At 40.4% G+C, this 17,920-nt stretch overlaps 1 protein-coding gene across 2 annotated transcripts in view; it reads right to left on the bottom strand.

The window, feature by feature from the left end:
- The window catches only part of Plod2 (procollagen-lysine,2-oxoglutarate 5-dioxygenase 2), a 66,909-nt gene that overhangs the window by 38,240 nt on the left and 10,749 nt on the right, over positions 1 to 17,920 (bottom strand). For both annotated transcript variants that reach the window (XM_038323573.1, XM_038323574.1), the window contains exon 2: positions 282 to 373. In XM_038323573.1, coding sequence (XP_038179501.1) covers positions 282 to 373 — 92 coding nt within the window. The remainder of the gene's footprint in view (positions 1 to 281; positions 374 to 17,920) is intronic.

Raw genomic sequence — 17,920 nt, 5'->3', positions numbered from 1 at the left:
ATGGTAACAATAGCATAAAAATGTCAAAAGAAACACGGATAGTAACCAACTTTTTATTTATAATAAAAGCACAATGCTAGAGAAAAGAAAATTAATACATAAGCAGGTCATAATTCTTCAATGCCACCCACAACTAATACACCATACCACACATTTCAAAAGTTGACTCTAACCCATAGAAGTGGAATCTGAAAGTATTTCTCATTTTCTCTTATTCTTGTTTTTCAAACTTAAATGAAGAAACCTTCTAGCAAGTCCCACTATTGAAAGATAAATCATACCTTCACAGTATAATTGAAATACTTGGCTGAATTCATAAATCGGTGGAATCCATCATTTTCTTTTGTTGCTACAGTTATGACTAGTAGTTTATCTGCAAAAAATAAAAAAAAAAAAAGATTCAACAAGAAATTATCACCACACCATGCTATACTATAGTGATTACAAACTTCATCATTTCATGGGGATGCTTTTGATTAGTTAATTTAGATAAGACTAAACAAAGAATTACTAAAATAAAGGCACTTCAGGTGAGTTATCTAACGAGAAAGCCATGTAGTAAGAAATTATTTTAACAGCAAAAAGTTCGTTAGTGGTTCAGTGAAAACGGCTTCTGAAGTGAGATTTCAAACACAAGAGAAAAGTTTTCATAAAATGCCTATTTTACCCGTAAGGGTTAAACTTTTGTGGCTATCACTTCATCAGCCAGCTTTACCTGTAAACCAGATTTGAGGCATATTATGACGTGACTGCCTAGCGAGCTCTTATCTACTCAGCAGCGGAAATCATTGGCCTAACTGCAAGTCTAATTCTTAGCCTCTAAAATAAACGTAACAAATTGAAAGCAGATTTCAGAAAAAGTCTTACTTCTCCTCCTACTCATAAAATCTTGTACTAGAAATCTTAAAAGTCGTTACATTTGTATCCCTTATTTGTAATTGGAACAAAATTAGCAAAGCTAACAATGGTAAATATGCACCTTTTAGTGGCTTTTTATAGTGGCTTTTCCTTTTGTTTAGTCTAGTAATTCTTAATAGAGGCAGGCAGACTAAAGATTTATTGACAAATATCTATAAAAGCTATTGTAGACAGATGGACAATATTTATCATACAAAAGGATGTTGGAAAATTCATAAAAGACTCATCGTTTCCAGCAAGAACTAAAGAGTGGGAGCTTTTCTGTTTCCAGAATTACGAGCAGTCATGGACTAAAACAGCCAAACTAACATCTCAACATTATAAGCACCAAGTTATCCCTCTTAATTCTCTGTTGCCTAGAGATACAAGAAAACTGAAAAGGTCCTGCATGACCTCTAAATCATACACAATCTTTAGACATAGGATTTATGAAACATAGGAATCAGTTAATAAACTAAGATAATTCTGCATCTCAAGTTCTAAAAATAATTTACTATAGAAAACCAGTATAATGTAGATAAAATAAACTCATTATTCAAAACAAAAGGAAAAACATTTTCATCAAGAAAGTAATGCATTTTTAGATTTCTGTTAAAAAAGAAGTGTATCTTACAAAATTTTTGGTTTAATAAATAATGTTGCAAATAAAAATAAAGCCATCTAGTAATAAATGGCGTGAGGATCTGCGTACGGCAGCTTGGATAAGAATGGCCACCATAGGCTCATGTATATCTGAATGCTTAGTCACCAGGCAGGGAACAGTTGGGGAAAGATTCGGATCTACAGCCTTGGTGGAGGAGGTGTTACTGAGGTGGGCTTTGAAGTTTCAAAAGCTCCTTCCAAGTCCAACATCTGCCTTGTTTCTCTGTCTCTGTCAGTCTGTCTGCTCCCCCAGCCCCAGCCCCATCATCTCTCTCTGGTGCCTGAATATCAGGTTGTAAAGCTCTCAGCTGCTACTCCAGCTCCATGCCTTTCTGCTTCCCGCCATGATGATCACGGACTATCTAAACCTGTGAGCGAGTCCCTAATTAAATGCTTTCTTTTGAAGATTGCCTTCACCATGATTCTTCACAGCAACAGAACAGTAACTAAGATACTGAATAACGGTATCTTAAAGATATTTTTAAATTATTATTTTTAGAGAACAAAATTTTCCAGGGTTGGAGAGATGGGTAAGTGTGACCTCCTGAGCTGACTCTCTAAAATCCAAGGAAGGCTGGGTGCAGCAGCAGTACAAGGGTCTGTAATGCCAGCATACTTCACAGTGGGGGACACAAGGCACAGACAGGATAATCTGCAGAAGCTCTCAGCCAGCAGGCCATATGCAGTGGCATCCAGTCTTTGTGTTAAAGATCTATTTTATTTGCTTTCTTAGTATTGGTGCTCTGTCTGCATGTGTGTGTATACCACAGGTGTGCCTCCTACCTGCGAAGGACAGAGAAGCAGGTTTAGGATCCCCTGAGATTGGAGTTACAGACAATTGAAAGCTGCTGTGTGGATGCTGGAAACAGACAAGTTCTCTGTAAGAGCAGCCAGTGCTCTTAACTACTGAGCCATCTTTCTAGCCCAAGACCCAGACTTAAACAAAGTAGAAGGGTGAGGAACAACACCCCAAGGTTTTCCTCTGACTTCCATACTGGAATGCTGTGATATGACTGCTTTCACATGAACACAAGCATAAACAATACACTCAGACATATAAAGACATAAACTAAATAAATATGAATAAATTTCACTTTTAATATTTAAAACATGGCTTCACTGATTAATAATTTGGCAGTTCACCATTCGCAGTTCATGTTAAAACCCAGCACCAGATCTTAGGAAGAGAATACTTTTATAAGGGACTCTTTTTCTATAATGACTTTAAAACATTTTTTCTACATGAACCAAAAACTGCTACAAGTTCAGAGATTTGACTGAATAGATGGTTACATTTACCATTACTAGCATAAATTAATTTTTATCATCTTAATAGGACTCATTATTCAGTGTGACCATTAGGATGATAAAAATGTTAGCGAGCCCAATAAAAAATTCACAAGTGACACTGTCTATCATTCATTTGACAAATAAAGACCCTTATTGCTCCTGTACTGTTGCTAATAGCCAATGCAGAATGACCACAGCTGCTGTAAAGGCAGGTGTGTTTTATTGTCACCCACAGAGAGCTGCCTTCTCACCTGCATTTCAGCATCACTATTAAGAGAAACGAACCTAAGTAATTAATATTAGAGAAAGGGAAACAAAGTGCTGGTGTGAACCACTCGAAAACTTTCAACACCCAATTCAAGAGCTCAACATAAGGGCAGAAGAGACGACTCAGCAGTCAAGAGCACATACGGTTTTCATACTCCCCTGCTCCCTTCCAACAATCTCCAGAAACTGCACTTACAAGTTTATTAGAACAGAAAACTTATGTTCAAATTCTTTCCAACTAGATGGTATTCCAAAAGTCAAGATGTCCTCAACCATTAACTAGACCACCAGGTTTTCTATAGCACCGAGTAGTCCGTGGATTAATAAACATTTTAAATTTATTATCAATGATACATAAAATTGCACATATAATGGAGCACAAAAAAATTTTCAAACATATATATATATATATTGCATGTATAAACATTTTGACTAAGTGGATTCATGGACAAATGATTTTATATATCACATGCATATGTATTCATAATCATTTTCTACAAACACAGCATTATCTGGCATTCAGATACAGAGAATAGATTTAAATAGGATAAGTGACTTAGCTACTGTCACCAAAACAAGCTATTTGCAGAGCAAGGAGGAGAACATCGGTGTCAATCTGTACATTCCGTCTGTTCCCACTGTTTCAGGTGGTCTCATCTGGCAAAGGCTTCAAGAGCAGAAAGCAAACTTTGGAATGTTGTGTGTGCAGAGAAGGAATGGTAAGCCTGGGCTGTCTCTCTTGAGAAAGGCCTGCTTGGAGGGCTGGTCCTCGGTGGTGTTTGGAAAGTGGGAGTCCAGGCCCTGTCTACAATATTTGCAATTCTGAAGCATTGTTCACTGTACCTAAGTTGCCCATGTTGTTGACCATCTGATTGTTTCGCTGGGTTTTGTAATTGTGGTAAGGAGCTTGAGAATGTCACAGGCTGTGCTACCAGGTTACCAACATCTCACACATGCTGGCTGCTAGGAACCCTGTCTTGTCTGACTTCACCAGGAAAGACTTGGACCTACATGTGGCTCTCCAGAGATCTCCAAGAGCTGCATTTGCTTAGAAACAGCCTGATAAACTTGGAGGTGGGAGGATAACTAGTGCTGAATCCTCAGTCTTCCTGGAGCATCCCTGAGAGACAGGTGTAGGAGGGACCTGATACCCTCAAAAATGCCAGCAGGTTAGTTATATGATTGTCCATCATTTCAAGACTCAGAATTCAGAGAAGACCACAAATAGATGCCAGACCCATAAGTCATGCAGAAGGCAAGCATGCCCTAGTCACCCACTAACACTCATTGCCTAACAGTGTAGTTACTATCTCAGGGACAGAATAACAAAGTCACTTCTTATAAACAAAAGAAAAAAAGGTAGTCTAAAGAGAAAGTAAGACTTTCCTAGGATCCTGCAGCTACCAGTTTAATAGTAAATTTGGATTACAAACAAACAAACAAACAAACCCTGGCGACAGGACCCAGTGGTTAAGAACATGAATGCTGACAATGCTTTTCTGGCCCAGGGAGCACTTGCACACATGGCACACACCCACAGGAAAACATACAGAGAAAAAGATAAATCTTAAAACATCTTTTCCTAGGTCTTCCAGTAGCATTTGTTGCTAAGTACTGAGCCACACAAACAATCTAACAAGCTAAAGGCATTGCAGTGTAGGTGGCTAGGGAGTAATTTTTATTTTGTGAAATTGTGAAACTTTTCAGGACAAAAGGGCCTCAAGAGCAATTCCTAACATAAGTTCAAAAGGACAATGGGAGACAAGAGCATGTTTTCATCTGCGCTTCCACTCAGCTGCAAGATGGAAAGAGAGAGAGAGTGTACAGAGAGAAGGGCTAGTAGTCGGAATAGGCGGCGCCTGTCACCATCTCTCTTTCTCAACAATTTTCTAAGTGTGGGAAATGCACAGACGAACCAGGATAAGCTCACTGCCACAGCAGTGTGCTCACTGTGGATGACAGGGTGGATGTCACTAGCCATTTGCAAGAAAGCAAATGATAATCTATCCTAGCAGAAGGCAGTTTCTTTCTGCCAGATCAACTCTTCTGGGACCAGTAGAGGCGGCTAGCAGAAGTTTCAAGCAGTGACAGACATCACTGAGGCCATTACAAGGGCTCTTCCCCAAACACTCCAAACCGTAACATGTTTCTATAGACCTATTTCAAACTAAACTGAACACATACGGGAATTCAGAACATAAACAGTACATGTATTGGATATACTGTTTCCCGTACAGACCGTTTCTTATGATAATATATGTAGCCATTTGTTTTATATTTATTATTATAGATAGCCATATAGTGACTGGAAGACAAAGTAACTTGCACAAACCTGTGGAAGCTTAAAGACATTTTCAAGTATGCAAGTAGGTCATTTATATTGCAATTAAAATCAAAATTAACATATTTTATAGTAAAAACGATTGCAAGATTAAATCTATAAAACTCTATCCTAACATGAGACGGAATTTTCAATATAAAATATTATTGGTCATGTACTTTATAGCAATGATAACAACCACTAATCACAGAAATTAAAATGAGAAAACCTGGCCATCACACAGTGACAAGTTTAGATAAATTTATGCCCTTGTTACAACAATATTCACATGCTTAAGAAGAAGATTCATAAAACATAAGCCATATAACTTATTTAATCTGTACAAGATACACTTCATTCCGAATTACTTTGTAAGAATAGCTCACCAACATCTGATACTCTAGGCTCACACTTCTGCTTCTCTTCAATTACTCAGACTTGAATGTTAAAAGAGCCCAACCTCAATTTGATAAAGAATGAGAAGAAAAATGAAGGGGACCCACTCCCCCACATCCACAGTAATTCCTTCCCAGAAACATTGAAATAAAAAATTATGCAAGGATTGGATGGTAGCCAAAAACTATATACAGAGATCCAAAAAATTCCTTCTGGAGTTTGTAATGTGAAAACAAAATTCAGACACCAAAGAATGATCATGCTAAATGGGGCTGTAATTCAAGCAAGTAAAGCTTGAGTTAAATTTTTAAAATGAACATAAACACAACACAAAACCTGACGAACTTGAACGTAGACTCAAAAAATTCATGCCAAAGCAAGCAGAGAAAACAGCCATGTTAACAAGGCAGGTAACAATTGTCAGCTCCACCCCAGAGGTGAAAATCACAAGACACAGATAGCTACATAGAGGAGTGGAGTGTGTGAAATCTGACCAGAGCAAAAGAGATCTGGAAGTCATTCTATACAGTAATAACTGAGGGACTGAGAAGTTCTGCTTGGGTAAGAGGGGAAAAAAGAATCAGCCACTGTTTGTGGTAACTCATTTCCTTTAGGGGGGGCCCAAGTTTTTTCTGTATAATTTTAGAGAGCTGGCTATGATGGGAGAGGAGTAATTAACTGAGGAAGATGTGTCAGTACCACAAACAATAAAAGGTATCCAAAATAAATGAGCTACATAAGAAAACTAATGTGTGTCCTAAATTACAAGGCAATTTTCCAGAATTTTTGACAGCATATTCTATATCTCCAAATATCTCAAAATGTGAACACTAAATGTAATTCTAATGTCAATGAATCAAAGAGCTGCCACCCACCTACCCCCATAAGAGTATATATTATCCAATTCCAAGGCTTCAGAGGCATCAATCTCCAAAATAGAAAGATGAACCAGCCCATCTGCAGGCCAAATGCTTCATCAGAGACTTCCTAAAATCTGGAAGTAGATTATGTAGCTTGTTGAAACACATTTGACCTGTTACTGTTTATTCTGTATGTTATACAGGCACTAAAAATATTCCCTATGCTCATACAAAAGGGGGACTATTTAGGGACTAAAACAAAATAAAACAAACAAACAAACAAAAAACCAGAGATAAAGATAACATATATTCCCAGCAGCTCACACACTGTAAGAGCTGCCCTGCAACAGAGGCCGTAGTCAGCTGTGCTGGACCTCAGAGACCATGCTCTAGGACAATGTTCCAATTAAAGAAGACCCAGAAACATGTGCTGCTGAAATCTGATGAAAACAAAATCCTAAACTTCACTTATCATCTTCAGTAACAAAGGAATAGCTGTTTTCCATCCTGCATTTCAGTGCGAACACTACAGAATTATGTTTAAAGGGTTGACCTATCAGACAGGGAATGTTGTTTCTTGGCTCTGAGACTGCTTATTTAGCATGTTCATGGCCTGGCTTTAATTCCCAACACAACAAGCCTCAGAAACAGAAACAGGTGATGATGCCCAACCTGTCTGCCTTTATGTATAAACAAGTCCATTAAAGTAAGAAGCAGTTCCTCTGTCTATGAGGTTTTTCAGCAACGATTCCAGGAAGCCAGACTCTAAGTCCTTCCTGTTACTCCAAGTCACATTATTCAGAAGAAACTGCCATGTAAGAGATTACTAAAAATATGGAGATGATAATTTGGGGCTATAAAGGTAACTCCCAAATGACTCATAATGTCACCATTACAGATTGAACCTCTGTGGAATTACTACAGTCATCACAAAAATCATCTGTATGCTATAGCACCAAACATCACATTCTTCTTACCTTACTGAAAAAAGTTAACAGTTTTTGGAGTGTTTCAGAAAGGAAAACAAACATTCTAGTTTCACTGTACCAAGTCAAAGATTTTATATATCTACACACAGACAGGGCTGGAGCAGTGGTTCAGTGATTAAGAGCACAGGTTTGATTCCAGCACCCACACGGTGGGGCTAACAACCAGCTCTAACTCCAGTTCCAGCAGATCTAGCATCTGTGGGTACCAGGCTCACAAGTGGTGCAAACACACATTCAGGCAAAACACTCATGCACAAAAGTTCTTTTAAAAATACTTAAAATATTACACACACACACACACACACGACTGGTATTTCCTTCTTTATAATTTATCTTTTAGATTAAATGATGAAATTATTCAGGTGTCTAAAGAGATACAAGGATACATAGCATACATGGCCTGTCTCCAAGACAAATACTTAATTGATGCACAGCTCCCAAAAGACACTTTGATTATAATATATATATAATTTGTCGCTAAGAAGCAATCACCATACTTGAGCCCACTTAACCTTATCCAGAAGAACACACCACCCTTAGCCTATTTGCTTTTCAATTTAAGTTCTTCTACAAAGTTTGTCCTTCTTTTACTTTTTCCCCATTAGTCCCCAGTCCTTTCATACTCTAATCTTGAAACTGGAACCTAGGGTACTCACTCATCCATCACAGGAAGCCATGTGAGCCACATTTAGCCTTAGCATGGCTTACCAGTCTCAAAATCTGCCCACAGCAAACCCCACAGGAAGTGAGGCAGCTAACCATCTATTATCCAAAATGTGCTCAAAAGAAGACAGTCCAAACCACAGATGTCAACATTGACAGATTTTCATCTCCTTCACTGTCCTTTGTCCTGTGGGACATCTCTCTGTTTCTCATACATTCAGAGAAATGATCATGTTACTCTTTCTTGGGACATTAAAGTTCTGGGCCCCCATTCCCACTTTTGTTTTTCTACACCAAGGGACCATTGAATCCTGATAATTCAGTGCTAGTAATAATAATTTACCAACTAGTTCCTTAATGTCAGGTACGGCCAGTCTGTTCCATCAGTTGACAATGTCCTTGTCAACTGGTTTATCAACATGTGTCAGAACTATCCAAGGCATAGATAGATGCTGGGTCACAATGCTCTTCAATTAATGTGTACAAGGAACTGCAGAGAACCAAATTTCTGTGCACCAAGAGATACTGATGAAGCAGGTAATCACATTATACAACTACTGACCTAGGTATGCCAGCAAATATCCACAATGAGATACAACAAGACAGAGGAGGAGAAGCAGTTGAAGAATATTCAGGATTATTCTACAGAAGAAAAAAAAAACTAGGCAGTTCCTGAAAAGGAGGTAAGATTTAGATAATAAGAAATAGAGGCAAGAGAATTCCATCTTCTGCTTTCAAAAAGAAAAGAAATGGTTAAATGTATTGCTGAGAGAAACGGCATCTGGAAGCCAAAATGAAAAAGGCCATGCAGAGCTCTGAGAAGTACCAGGCCCCGAGTTGGGGGTGGGGAGAGTGCGTTTCTGAAAGGTTTGCAAATGAGGGATACACATTCTGAAGATGCCAGAATTTCACCAGCTGCTTCAATGTGTGTTGCACTCCACCATGTGGCAGACAGGGTCCTAAAAGCATGGTATTCCAAAATGAGTAAAAGAGAAAACAATCAACCTCTGCTGTCAGGGCCAAACACAAAGCACAGCGCTCCAGCTTTCTGCGCTAAAGGCCATGGAGAGGACACGGGGAATCACGGCCGCCGCAGTTCTGAGTCATACACATGACACACTGAGAGGAAGGTCTGATGCTGGGGCAGTGAGCCATGCAGGTAACATGGGGAAGCTTTCTAGTAAGAGGAACAATGGATACAAAGTATGGCATGGTGTCTAGTTTGGGGAAGGACAAGAAAGGCATGCATATGGCCAGAAGTCATCAAGAAAGAGAAGATGTGACACATGCAAAATTCAGACCTGCTCCTGAATTGCACAGGGACTCACAGGCCACTGCAGATTTTAACCTTGACATGGGAAGCTATCAGAATTTTGGGGAAAGGGATAACATAACAGATGCCAAGATCAGCATCTGCTAATAGCAATACTAACAATGTCTACTTACTATTCATCAGATTCAACTACTAATGCTCTCTAGTTTACATCAAATACACTGCCCTAAATAAATGTATTTGAACTGACTGAATCCCAGATTTGGGTCCAGACAATCTGGCTCTGGGGACCATGCAATTAGTGCTATGCAAGAGGGCTTTCTCATCATCTGACTAAAGTTTAACAGGATTGCTTGGCTTCGCTGAAAGAAGCAATGATAAATTCAGGCACTGTTGGCTAGGAAAGGGTCTACAGGAACACTCGAGACTAGAGATCATGATGGGAACCAACAGTAGCAGTGAAGGATGTGAAAAGCAACCAATCTGGTGTGTTTTGAACTAATTGGCATTTTACATTGAGTTTGTGAGGAAGGGAGGGAAGAAGGAATTCCAAATTATTTAAGATGACTTGACCAGAACACAAGTGTCCTGCATGGGTAAATGGTAAGCGTTTAAATGGGAAGTTATCTACGGTGACAATGCAGATCCTAAAAGAACCTGGATGTTCCTTTCTCCCTCTAGAAAGGAACATTGCCAGAACAGCTTCTCTTGTGCTGATATCTGCTTGTTCCAAGGAGAATCATGAACAGAAACTAGCAAGAAACCTAAATGTGCTACTGTGGGTTTCACTGCCCTGTGTGAACGGTGGCGACTGAGCTCATCCCAGAACCAAAACTTTCTGCCCTTCACATTAGTTCAAATTTCACCAGACTTGGGCAGTCGGTATTCAGGGACTTATCCTCATTTTAAACTAATCTGTAGACTAAACAAGTCACTGGTGTACATTCCCACATAAGTGCACCCTTGCTGAAACAATGTTTACACGGTTTGGAATACGTACATTGAAACGCGCCTGGGAAAGAATATCCTGTTGGCAAAAACCACTGACGAGGACCATGGCAATGAAATGTCACCCAGCTAGCCCTTTTCTCCCTGGCTCCCCCCAATTCTTGCCCTGTATTCTGTGCGGTCATATTCAATTAGTTTCTTGCTACAAAATAATAGAAATAAGTGGCAGGCCGCGTAGCTGTTTAAACACTAGGATTACTCCAGAAGAACACAGCAATGCACCAATCAGTCATAAAGATAATGCACATTTAAAGCAGATGTTTGTAAAATAGCTCTTTGAATGCAATCCAACCTCTGTGTATAAATCCACACAAGGCACTGGTATATAAATCCCAGAGGCACTGGTCAGCATATCTGAGCAGTCAGCAATTCTTGTAGGGCACTTGTGGAGCAGGAGATGGGGTCATCCTCACTCTTGATAGTTTAACCAGTATCCTATTCGACCAGTTTCTGACCAGCATCCTCAGAATGGCAAGCGCTCCAAGCATCTCTTACAATGCAGGGGCACTCTGCCCAGTGCTTCAAAGCTTCATGCTATTACTCATCCATGTCTGACTTCTACAGCCAAGAAGCAGTGTTAGCGATGGGTATTTCCTCGGAATCGCTGACCTCTCCCAGTGAGCCCCAAATGCTTTTTTTTTTTGTTGTTGTTGTTGTTGTTGGTTTTTCGAGACAGGGTTTCTCTGTGGCTTTGGAGCCTGTCCTGGAACTAGCTCTTGTAGACCAGGCTGGTCTCGAACTCACAGAGATCCGCCTGCCTCTGCCTCCCGAGTGCTGGGATTAAAGGCGTGCGCCACCACCGCCCGGCTCCCAAATGCTCTTAATTCCAAGATTTCTCAAAGAAGAAACTCACATGTCTGTCTGGTGCTCGGGAAGGAAGTCAAATCCCCTGGGACTCAAAGTTACAGATGGCTGTGGTCCGCCATGGCTGCACCAGAAATCACACCAGAGATCCTCTGTAAGAGTCATTTCTATTCTCCTAACTGCTGAGCTATCTCTATCTCTCCAGTCCCTCAGAATTATAAATTAAAAATGATCAAGAAAATGTTTATACCTTTGAAAGTACCTTTAAACATACTGTAGCCGAACTACCATTGTTACTATTTAAACCACATCATTTAAAAATATTCTTTTTAAGGTTTGTTTTTAGTTTTAAGTGGGGGTGGGGTAAGTGCATGTGAGTGCAGGGGCCACAGAGCCAGAGCGGCTGCTGTGCTCGAGTTGGAGTTACAGTCAGACTGAGTGGTTTGATGTGGAAATTGAACTCACGACCTCTGCATACTCCTAACTGCTGGGCCATCTCTCCAGCCATGAACCGACTCTTACCACCAGCCTCTGTCACCAAGAAAACTACTTTCTGAATCACTGAGAATAATGTGATGGCTACTATCAACTGTCAGCCTGATGAGATCCACATTCACCTGAGAGATTAACTAAGCTAACTGAAGTAGAAAGACCCACCCACGTGGACAGCACCATCCCCTGGCCTGGGATCCTGGACTATACAAAAAGGAGGAAGAGAGCTGTGCATAAGAATTTATCACACTCTGCTTCCTGACTGTAAACACAATGTGACCAGGTCCCTCAAGCTATTGCCACTGTGGTATCCCCACCAAAGGCACTGTAACTGGAAAAACCTTTTCTCCCTAACCTGCTTTTATCAGAGTATTGTATCGCAGCCACTGAGAGTGAGGAGTGTGTAGAAAAAGTTTTCCCTTCTTCACAAAGTAGAAAACTATTCAATGTAATGAATTCCCTTGTCTATTAGCAGAGCTGCCTACTGCCAAGTTCACGGTCCAGCTGCGTCCATCCATTCTCCACTGATGCCTCTCAACACCATTTTGTTCTCTTCTTCCTCTTCCTTTCAGTCTCTTTTCCAGCTATTTCTCCCCTTTCGTCCCTTACTGACAGCTAGGGCTAACACTTACCGACACCGCCTCTAAACATGCTTTTAAAATTGCTTGAGCTGCATGTTTAGTAGAAAAGACCATCAGGCACTGCAAAGCAACCCCGAAAACTAAAGGGCAGGAGGAAAGGATTCCCAGGGAACATGAATCCTTAAACTGAAACATACAAAGCGAAGCTTGCCTTTAAATAAATTTAATTTGTAAAAGATAGTAAATAAGTAAATAAAAAGATAAATTCAAAATAAAGTTTCTAATTAGTGTACTGCAAGAGAGTATGAGGGATGAGGGAGGAGTGTCAGCCAGTAGCATGCTAATCAGGCATCCAATCAAATACGCTATCACACTGGAACAGACTCAGCTGACTCAGCGGAACATCAGCACTGATCTTAGAGCCCTGGAGCGAGCTTCCCCTGCTTATTTCCATTTCCCTTGCTGGGACTGTACGAGTTTCCAGGGAACCTAATTTCTCAGTTCTAAAACTAAAGCTCTGCAGAATGCTGTGTCCCAAACTCATGGGGTCAATGACCTACGGCAGCTGTTCCAGATACTCCTGGAGTTTTGCGCTCCATGTCCTTTTGCAGAATCGCAGAATCCTGTTTCAGCTTTTCCACCCCAGCACACCGCTAAATTAAGCCCTCGGATAACATTGCAGGGACAAAAAGGCTAAACACTTTAGTAAGTGATTACTAAAACAGTCACCAGCGGCTCTCAGAAAGTTCTAGTCTACATCCACATCAGAATATACTTTAGAGCAGGCAGAGTGCATTTTTACTCTGTGACAATTGAAGCAAATTTAAACATTTAACATGTCATTTATATGTGAACTTTAGAGACATCTTATATCCTATGTTCTTCTCTCATGTTCATGTGCAACCTGCCTGTAAGTTCTATCAGCATAACTGGCCCAGGCTCCCCTGGCCACCTCTCCTGTTCTGACACCAGCACCTCCTCCCTTGGACACGAGAACCTATATTCTAAAAGGCCACACAGCAATCACTGCAACCTCATCAATCAGTTCTTTACACTGTCATTAGAAAGGTGGCCTGACAAGCCACACAAATGTTCTCTTTCCTCGCAGAAAAGTTCAGCAGTTTTACTCTTGTTTTCAGTAAAGTCCAGACTCTTTGCCGCTGTGTTCCTTCCCTGTCTGTCTGTCAGCCTGAACTCTTTCTTTTTTTTTTACTTTAAGGTTTATTTATTGTATGTACATGGTGCTCTATCTGCATATACACCGCATGGCAGAAGAGGGCATCAGAGCCCTTTATAGATGGCTGGGAGCCACCATATGGTTGCTGGAAATTGAGCTCAGGACCTCTGGAAGAGCAGCCAGTGCTCTTAACTGCTGAGTCGTATCTCTCCAGCTCTGGGTATGAACTCTGGGCACCACCCACCACAAGCCCACTGCTCTGGCTACTCTGCAGACACACCCAGGGCTCAAGAAGCTGTTACTTAAGCTCTGCTGCTGCAGCCGCCTCTCCAAAAACAATGCATCCCCCAGCCCACTTAGAGCACAAATATGGAACAAAGCCACGAAGAGACCTAAAATGGTATTTTCCAACTCCATCATTCTTACACCAGATCTCTCTCTCTCTCTTTCTCTCTCTCTCTCTCTCTCTCTCTCTCTCTCTCTCTCTCTCTCTCTCTCTCTCTCTCTCTCTCTCTCTCCTTCTCTTTCTCTCCTTCTCTCTCTCCCTCCCTCCCTCCCTCCCTCTCTCTCTTTCCCCTTTGGGATTCACATTCATTGATATAATTCTTTACTGTGCTTCCTCCACTAAACCTGACTGTGTATTCCAGTAAAATGATATGACATCTCACAGGAGAAAAAAAAAAATGAAGGGAAGAAAAAAAATCTTATTCTGGTAAATAGAAAGTAAAGAAATCACTACAAATTCAAGAAATAAATCAGTAGTTGTGGTATTAGCAGAGCTGCCATGATTCTACAAAAGTGAGGGCCAGGTGACAATACACCCAGCTTTCTGCTATGTAAAAAAAAGTTCATGCTCCACAACACATCCTTCTTTTACAAATCACATGCAAGTAAGTAAAAATGGAGTCCAAAGTGTATTTTCAATAATATTACTACAATTTAGTTATTAATTAAATATTACACATCACATTAAATGATGTATTTGTGCAACAGTGAGCAGTGACATAGGCAGTCTGGAGCAACCCCTTCAGAGACACCAAAATATCACATAAAATCATAACCTAAGAGCAAACAAACCCTGAGAAATACTTACAGAAAAATGAGCAATGTTTTGAAGCAAGACATAATACAAAATTGCCTTCAAATGCTTGTCAACATTGATACAAAACACATGAAAGTACATGAACAGGAAAATATCACAATATTCTGCTTATTACTTGATAGTTGAATCACACACATATTTAATTTACTCTCAACTGTACTTTCAGCTACAGAAATCCATTTCACTGTGAGAAAAACCACAGTTTTAAGTAAAGATATAGTATGTATATTGATCAGTCTTCATGATTCTCTTGGTGCTCTGACGCCTCTTACTTTAGAACATGCTCCAGATGAAAGCTTGCACTCACTGACACATGGCGTCAAAACAAATCCAGACTCACTAAAGATTTGTCTTCCCTTCAGTAAAAATGAAAGCTGGGCCCAGTGAGAAGGCTCAGCAGTTAAGAGTGCTACCATCTCCTCCAGGACCGAGCACCACACAGGCCACGCCCACTTAACTCCAGCCCCATGACATCCCAAAAGAAGGGGTACTTCTTTCCTCTGCTGGCAACTGCACTCAAGAGCACATCCCCACCCCACCGGTGTACACATAGCTAAAAACAAACAGATCTTAGGTTAAAGAAAGCAAATAGGTTTTAAAAGCATCTTCTAAATACATACATATCGGTGCCTGCACATCCCCACACCCAAAGTCACAAAGCACATGCATGCATACACCCCCCACACAAAGCCACAAAGCACATGCACATTGCTGCATGTACACCCCCCACAGGCAAAGTCACAAAGCACATGCATATCAGTGCAAGCATACCCCACACATGCAAAGCCACAAAGTTGCAACTGCCATGCAGCTGACTAAACGTGTATAATCCTTAAATGTAAGTCTTTAATTCATTTTGAGTGGCTTGAGAGAACATGACACATATGCACAATGGAATGTTCCTCAGCCATAAACGAGTTAAAGGGCCAGAAATGGTGGTATAGACATTTAATTCCAGCATTTGGCAAGCAGAGGCAGGTGGATCTCTGAGTTAGAGGCCAGCCTGGACTACACAGTGAGTTCTGGGACAGGAACCAGGAGAAACCCAAAAGTATTGGAGGTGGGGAAGTTAAAGAATCACAGTGACGAAATGGGGATCATTTAGTTAACTGAAAAGAGCCTGCACAGAAAGACACAACACATGACTTCACTCATACATGGGATATGGGATCTAAATAAACTGATCTCTTAGACCCTGAAAATAGAATCATAGTTACCAGAAGCTAGGGAGAGGCTACTCAGTGGCTACTTAGCAACAGTGAGAAAACAGTAAGCAGTTCTAGCTGCTGCTGCTGCTGCTGCTGTTGCTGCTCCTGGCTAGTAAGGCAGTTTGCTCCAGTACTTTCAGTTTCCTGAGCACTAGGAGGCTAAGTCAAGTCCCTCCCTCCTTCTAATCAATGAGGCAGAATTTTTCTGTTATCTCTTGACCCTTCTCAGATTCCTGAGAAAGACCTGATGCCTCCTCAGAAAAGTAACTGGAGTTACTAAGTATTTGCTAAAATCTAACAAAAGTTACTCTGTAAAAAGGACACAGTGGAAAATTAAATAAACAGCTGACAATCAGACACTGTATAACTGTAACTAGAGATAAGCTGAGTCACACTCTCCCTGCCCTGTGTCCTGTGCGAAAGAAGCTCTGGGGTTTCAGTCAGTCGACCTGACTCCCTTCCCCTCCCCTCCTCTCCCACCCTTCCTTCTCTCTCTCCCTACCATAAGAAGAAAAACAGATTTCAGTTAAAATTCCCTGATTCTGAAAAACCTCACACTATTTGACTTTTCAGAAACCCCCTAAGCAGGAGAGATTTGACTCTGCAACCCAGAGTACAGTGGAGCCGGCTGTGAGGAGAGGTCAGGAACAGAGATAACAGACTAGATCGAGCAGACCTCCTGGAGAAGGGATTTCTGAGGATTTCTGAGACACAGCAGCAAAGAACTGAGACAGTCACAGCTTCAGATTATTTATTTAAAGCCCTTACCTGCCTGAGACCTTTAATAACTTGTGCATAGTCTTCTACTGAAGTTAAAAAAGCAGGGGTAACAGCAATAATGGCTGAAACAACATCTGAGCGCCTGGAATAATAAGGGGAATCTGCAGGGCTCAGGAGGGGAGAGGGGAATCAGATTCATGATCATTGGTTCCAAGGAAAGCTGGGGGAAAAAATGAAGGGGAAAAAATAGTATAACAGAAAAATCGAGAAAATTAACTTTTGAAACTGAGTAAGTAATCAGAATCACCAGAAAGACAGTATCCACATTGTTAAATGTATTATTTATTTCCTTTGAGTCCCTAGGAAAATATTGTCTTTATATCTTAGCCTGTTAAAAACCCACTGAATCCTGTATTTCTCTTATTATCTGAACATAAGAGTAATTCTACTATTTTAGGCTCCAACTTAAAAATGCTAACTAGAATTATATTTCTTAAGGTGGCACAAAATAGCACAAATTGGGCAATTTCTATTTGTAGGCATGCTTCTTTTACAGGTATTATTATATTTATATTTAAATAATTGCCTAGGTCTCAATATTACTGTTAGAGAGCTATGATAATTCAGAGGCTAAGAAGCTTTTGCAGAGGATAACGTGCTAACGTGACATCTTCTTAAGTCTCTGTTTTCTTTCAAAAGCGTTAACCTCTTAACTAGAGCCCTACACTTTCTACATCATCTGTCACTCAGTTACTATGCGAACCGTTTATAAAGGCTTTGGTTTTCAAGTACATCATGTATCCCAGTATCAGAGGCAACATCATAGGTATTTTTAACTCACCGTTTGGAATCTATCAGTGCTTTGTGGTTATTCTCAGAAAGCAAGCACTCTTCCATATTCCTTCTACGTTTCTCTCAGCATTTCAAAATAAAGTAATACTGTCCTTAAATTCATTGTAATGTTCAAGAGAATGAAGTGGAATTAATACAGCTATTAAGGCCATTCACAGCAGAGCAGACTTAGAAGTACCAAGAGACATGTGAATCAGCGTCCTGTTCCCCGCAGAACAACCACGTACAGTAGATAATATCCACACTTTTTTTTTTATCTCTGCTATTCATGGAAGCAGCCAGCTGATTTCCTGCAAATAAATGTGTGTGTGTGTACATAGTGCATGCGTGCATATGTGTGTGTGTGTCTGTACATAGT

The sequence above is a fragment of the Arvicola amphibius genome, chromosome 3, assembly GCF_903992535.2.
Source record: "Arvicola amphibius chromosome 3, mArvAmp1.2, whole genome shotgun sequence".
NCBI classification, from domain to species: domain Eukaryota; kingdom Metazoa; phylum Chordata; class Mammalia; order Rodentia; family Cricetidae; genus Arvicola; species Arvicola amphibius.
The sequence above is the reverse complement of the archived record's forward strand: the minus strand, read 5'-3'. Positions and strand labels throughout refer to the sequence as shown.